Source organism: Chiloscyllium plagiosum, unplaced genomic scaffold (genome assembly GCF_037043375.1).
Source record: "Chiloscyllium plagiosum isolate Xiang-an unplaced genomic scaffold, Cpla_swu_hap1 HiC_scaffold_17, whole genome shotgun sequence".
In the NCBI taxonomy this organism is placed as follows: Eukaryota; Metazoa; Chordata; class Chondrichthyes; order Orectolobiformes; family Hemiscylliidae; genus Chiloscyllium; species Chiloscyllium plagiosum.
The window spans coordinates 81,669,284-81,675,459 of record NW_028270155.1 but is presented as its reverse complement, the minus strand read 5'-3'; the positions used below and the strand labels follow the sequence as shown (position 1 = coordinate 81,675,459).

General features: G+C 40.7%; 1 protein-coding gene across 1 annotated transcript; it reads right to left on the bottom strand.

The window, feature by feature from the left end:
* Positions 1-238: 238 nt before the first annotated feature.
* Positions 239-4,745, bottom strand: LOC148147440 (putative G protein-coupled receptor 139). Its single transcript, XM_087996130.1, has 2 exons — positions 4,661-4,745; positions 239-1,131 (listed from the first exon to the last, which is right to left on the bottom strand). Exons 1-2 carry the CDS (start codon positions 4,743-4,745, stop codon positions 239-241), a joined length of 978 nt encoding a protein of 325 aa, XP_087852256.1.
* Between the last annotated feature and the right edge of the window lie 1,431 nt (positions 4,746-6,176).

The window sequence follows — 6,176 nt, the reverse complement described above, 5'->3', positions numbered from 1 at the left end:
CTTATTTGTTACAATGTAGAATACCCTGCCTGACAGGATGATGGAGGCTGATAGAAGAGTAACTAACAGAGAGAAAATGGATAAGTCCTTGGAAAGGAAAATAAATAGAGATTTTTTCTGACTTCTGTACTATGGGAAAACCCCTGCTCCAATGTGCTGTGGACACAGAGATGCTCAGCTCAGACATAAAAAGATTCATGTAATGGAACTGAATTCGATAGCTTGCAAGCTGATAGATTTATGGTTTAATGGATCTTAGCATGAGAGTGAAAGGTAATTTCAGAACTGTTTTCAGTTGCTCTCGAAATTGTTTCTGGGTGACTGTATACATGCAAGTGTTTGTGCAAGTACTGAGGAGCTGGAGCAGGTATGCAATTGTACCTGCAGTGCGGGAAAGTGGAGAATAACCATGCAGTAATGCAATTCGTCGATAAAGGAAACATGCCATATAAGGGGACCATAAAATAATGAAGCTGCCTGAGATAGCAAAGAGCAAAATGATAGATTTTCTGCGTTTGTCCATCTCTGGGTCACTGGTCTTCTCCCTGTCACTGTCCTTCTGGAGTCTCTTCCGGGCTTTGCTCGCTACTAAAACATGCCTGATAGTCAGAGTGTTCAAAAGAAGAATAAAAATGCATGGCAGTGTAGGGGATAGAAGGCGATGGAATACACCAAATAAGGTCCAGTAGATTGAAGTGTAATAGGCTGGTTTTGTGATGCAAAACCATGGCAGATTATTGAAGATGTACTTGGATTCAAACTTGAAAAACCAGGGAATGCTTTCCAAATAGCTCATCACACTCACTGTTCCAATTATTATGGCTGCAGCTTTCTCAGTACAGTATCTGCTTTTAAACTTCTGGCAGCAAATAGCCACAAATTGATCAAAGGTGAAAGCAACAGTCAACCAGACAGAATTCATTGTGGTTGCAGGAATGAGCACTGTAACCAAACTACAGACATAAGTAATATGCAGGAAAGACACTGGGAAATACATAATAAACCACCTCAGCAACACATCAGATATGACAACAAGGAAATCAGCTGCCGCCATTGATATCAGGTACCGTGTGATACATCTTGAGAGACCGCAGTTCCTCCGAGAAAGGATAGCAATCGCCAATAAGTTAACTGCAATAAATAAATAAATAAAACCAGGTGGACAGGTTTACTGCATGAGTTTGACCATACTTTCTACTGAGTTGCTGCACCAACATTTTATAATTATATCTGATTCTGTAGATGTTTTTCACAAGCATCTGTTTTGAAAATTCTTTTTTTAATCCAATTATGAGAAATTGAACTAAGGTCCATATTAAAAAGAACATGCATGAATACCCCTCAAATATTCAATTGTAGACAATGTCATGGACATCACCATCCTTGGTTTGCCCCGTCCCACTGGCAGGACAGAACAAGCAGAGATTGTGACACAGTCCGAAACATTCAGGAGAGAGTTTCCCTGGAAGTCCTTAATATTGATTCTGGACCTCATGGAATCAGATTAAACAAGGGCAAGGAAACTTGCTGCCATTGGCCATGTAGTGGTCTCACTTAACTGATGAACTAGTCTCCTCCACAATGAATAAAACTGAGAGGCACGATGAGGGTGACACGTGAGCAAAATGTACTCTGGCTGGGGAACTTAAATGTCCACCACCTACAGTGGCTTAGCCCTACACATCAAGCTGTTCACATCCAAAAGGACATTGCTACTAGACTGTCCGTTGTCGGTGGTGAAGAAACAAAAAAAGGGGAAAAACATGCTTGAATTCATACTTACCAATCTGCTGACTGCAGATGCATCAGTCCATGTTGATGTCTATTAGAGTGACCACCGCACAGTCCTTGTGGAAAGGAGGTCCCACCGGCACATTAAGAATACCCTCATCATTTTGTGTGGCACTATCGCAGTGCGAAATGGGACAGACTTCAAACAGTTCTAGCAACTCAAGTCTGGGCATCCATGAGGCACTGTGGGCCATCAGCAGCAGAATCATATTCTAATGAATCTCTAACCTTCAGCCCAGCACATTCCCCACTCTACCATTACCATTAAGATAGGGGATCAACCCGAGTTCAATAGAGAGTGCATGCCAGGAGCAGCACCAGGAATACCTAAAAATAAGTTGTCAACCTGGCAAAGTGACTAAACAAGACTACATGTAAACCAAACAGCATAAGCAGCAAGTCACAGAGTGAAGTGATCCCACAATCAATGATTCGAATCTATCATATCAGTAACACATTGCGATGGACAATTAAAAAAATCACTGGTGGAGTAGGAGGCAACAGAAATATTCCCAACTTCTCTGATGGAAGAGCCCAGCTTATCAGTGCAAAAGATAAGTCAGAAACATTCACAACAATCTTTATCCACAAATGCCAAGCGAATGATCTGTCTTGGCCTGCTGCTGTTGTCCACAGCATCATAGATGCCAGTCTCAGCCAATTTGATTCACTCCACATCATATCAATAAACAGTTGGAAACACTAGATAATTAAAAGGTTAGGGGCTGTGACAACTATCCGGCAGTAGCACTATAGACTTGTGCTTCAGAATTTAACCCCATTCATGCTGTTCCAGTTTAGGTACAACATTGGCATCTACCTGACAATGTGGACTATTGCCTCAGTGTGTTCTGTGCATAAAAAAGCAGGACAAACTTAACTTGGCCAATCTCTCTCCCATCAGTCTACTCTTGATCATTAGTAAAGTGTCAGGTGTCATCAACAGTGCTAAAAAAGCAGTACCTGTTTAGCAATGACCTGCCCACTGATGCCCAGTTTGGATTCCACCAGGGCTACTCAGCTCCTGACCACATCACAGCCCTGTTGCAAAAGTAGATGAAAGACTTGAGTTCCAAATGTGAGGTGAGGTGAGAGTGACAGCCTTTGATGTCAAGGCTACATTTGACCAAGTGTGGCATTAAGGAGCCAGGCAAAACTGGTCTCCGTGGGTATCAGGAAGCATTTTTTCTGTTGGTTAGAGTTATACGTGGTACATAGGAAAACGGTTGTTGTTAGAAGTCAGTCATTTCAGCTTCAGAACAGCTTTGAAGATGTCCTTCAGGGGAGTGTCCTAGACCAAATCACCTTCCCCTGCATCATCCATGACATTCTCTCCATCAGAAGATCAGAAGTGGGGATCTCACCAATGTTTTCACAATGTTCAACACCATTCATGACTCCTTAGATACTGAAGCAGTCCATGTTAAAGTACAAGAAGACCTGCATTATATTCAAGTTTGTGCTTGTAAATGGAAAGTAAAACTTACTCCACACACGGGCTATCTCCGATTAAGGATAATGTAATCACCATCTCTTGACATTCAATAGCATTACCATCATTGAATTCCCTATTATCGATGTCCTTGGAGTTACCATTGATGAGAAAACAACTGTACTCACTGTATAAATGCAAAAGCTACAAGAGCAAGTAATAGTCTAAGAATACTGAAGAGAATAACTCACAACCTGAATCCCAAAGCTTGTCCACAATCTACAATGCACAATTCAGGAAGTTGATGGATTACTCTCCATTTGCCCGAATGCTTGCAGCTTCAACAACACTCAAGGACAAAGCATTGTTCTTGTTTGGCACCACATCCATAAGCATTCACTCGCTCCACCACCAACGCTTGGTAGTTATAATGCATACGATCTACAAGATGCACAGCAGAAATTTGTCTAAGATCCTTGAACTGCACTTACCAGACCCATGACTACTTCCATCTAGCAGATATATGGGAAAGAGAGCACCAGAAAGTTCCCCATTAAGTCAGTTAGCATTCTGACATGAAAATATATCACTACTTCTTCAATATTGATGGGCAAAAATCCTTCAATTCACACTTGTGATCCTACCGATAGCACATGGACTGCAGTGGTAGAGGAAGGCAGCTCATTTCTCAAGGGCAAACTAGGTATGTGCAATAAATTCTGGACACCCAGCAGTACCCATGTCCTACAAGAGAGTAACCTGATGATAAATACTTTGTCTAAAACTAAAGTACGTAGCTGCATGAGTTGCCGTTTATCCCTCCAGTCGGGAGACTTTAGACGAAATCATGACTGAGTGGTAACTTCACTGCCCTGTGTGACCCAAAGGCAGGAATTTCCAAACATTGGGAGTGATGTTTCAGCATAACTCACCTGGAAACAATGAAATAATTGCCAATGATCACTGAACTATAAGCTCAGTTACGGTTCTGTGTCGTTCAAGTCCATCAATCTTTTGTTAGGTATTGGCTTGCTTCCCAAAGTTGCATGTTTCCATGTCTAATCAATCACCATCATGTGTTTCCACAATTCAACATAGAGTAAATTATCTGAAATGCATAGCAAGTACATGAGAGAATTTGATAGCAGAAAGTTAGGTTTGTTACATTAATCGGACTGCATAAGTTATCATTGTTATAAGATGTAAAGAATATCTTGAAGGTTTTCTTTAAAAATGCAATTAGACTTGACAAGGATTCCCAACTGGTCTGTATTTGATTTTGAAAAATGTTGAAGTAAGGTGGAATGGACAGGTTTAGGAAGAGAAACACTACTCATTAGTGACATTGCTTGGAGCACCATTCTTGCCCAGATTATGGATCATTCTCAAAACAGAAATGTTTGGCCAATTACACAAATATGGACAGATGTTACTTACCAGGCACTCCAACAACCACAAGCACAGGACAGTAAATGAACTCAACATCAGCTAATATTTGTAGAGCATTGAAAGGATATTTCATTTTCTGTATCAAATAATCCAAGCTTTGTGTGAAACTGTCACCATCTCAAGGAGTTAATATACATTACAACAAAATCCTCCAAGGACATAATTATGTCGATATCACTTACAGTCTTATGAACAAACAGATGTGAGATCTGCAAAGAAATGGTCTTGGAATAGCTTGTAGAAATATCCAATGTAGACTGGGATCACAGAAATGCAAGGTGCCAGGAAACAACTTTCTGCAAATCACATATATGATTAACTGCAGAATGTTCTATTAGGATGCAAAGCGTATTTCACATGTAGCCTCAGTATAGTCATGTCATTCCTTCCTGGGATTTGGGCATCCTTGGCAAAGCTAGGATTTACTGTCCATTCTGAAGTATCCTTTCGAAGCTTGTGATGAGTTGTCTTCTTGTCTCACCGCTGTCCATATAGTGCAGGTGCACACACTGGTGTACCTTCCATCAAGATGGAACATGACCTCGCTGATTTTGAGAGCAGGGCCCTGAATCTTATGAAGGGAAATTGCGATGGAATGCGACATGAGTTAGCTATGATGGATTGAGTAAGGTTACTGAAAGGAATGACAATCGATAGGCAGTGGCAAACGCTCAAAGCGCAAATGTGTCAACTACAAAAAAATTATTTTATTCCTGTCTGGTAGTAGAGTGCAAACAGAATACTGGTCAAACCATGGCTTATGAGGAAAGTTAAATGGTCTTCGATGCAAACAGAGACATACAAATTAGCTAGAGAAAGCAGTAGCCTGGAGGATTGGGAACAGTTTAGAAGTCAGCAAAGGACATTCATGGACTTGCTAAAGAAGTGGAAAACTGAACATGAGTGGGGAACAAAAGAACTGACTGTAAAATGTTCTATGAGTATGTAAAGAGAAAAAGCCTCATGAAAAGTAGTGTAGGTCCCTTACAGTTAGTACACAGTTTGTCATTTCTTTGTTCCACTGTATAAAATGCTTTGCTCTGTATTCACAAAGCAGGACATGAATAACACCCCAGAAATGATGGGGAATATAGAGTTCAGTGAGAGGCAGGAAGCAAATTGTCTGTTGTAGTGTTCTATGTTCTAAATATACATTTGTAGAGAGCTTGTGTTAGAGAAATTGATGGGATTGAAGACTGCAAAAGGGCCCGGGTCTGATAATTCACATGCTGGAGTACTTAAAAAAGTGTCTCTAGAAATAATAGATGCATTGGTGGTCATGTTCCATGATTCTTTCAACTCTGGAACAGCTCCTACAGATTGGAGGGTAGCTAATGTAACCCTAGTGTTTAAAAAGGGAGCTATGGAGAAAGCAGAGGATGTTAGACCATTGAATCTGATGTCAGCAGTGTGAAAATGTTTGAGTCCATTATGAAGGATATTATAGCAGAGCGCTTAGAAAATAAAGTAGAATCTGCAACAGTCAACATGGATTTGCAAACGG

Coding starts and splice junctions, on each gene's coding strand:
- LOC148147440 (XM_087996130.1), bottom strand. CDS start 4,745: ATGAAATATCCTTTCAATGCTCTACAAATATTAGCTGATGTTGAGTTC. Junction 1,132..4,660: donor TGTGGTTGTTGGAGTGCCTG/GTAAGTAACATC, acceptor TATTTATTGCAG/TTAACTTATTGGCGATTGCT.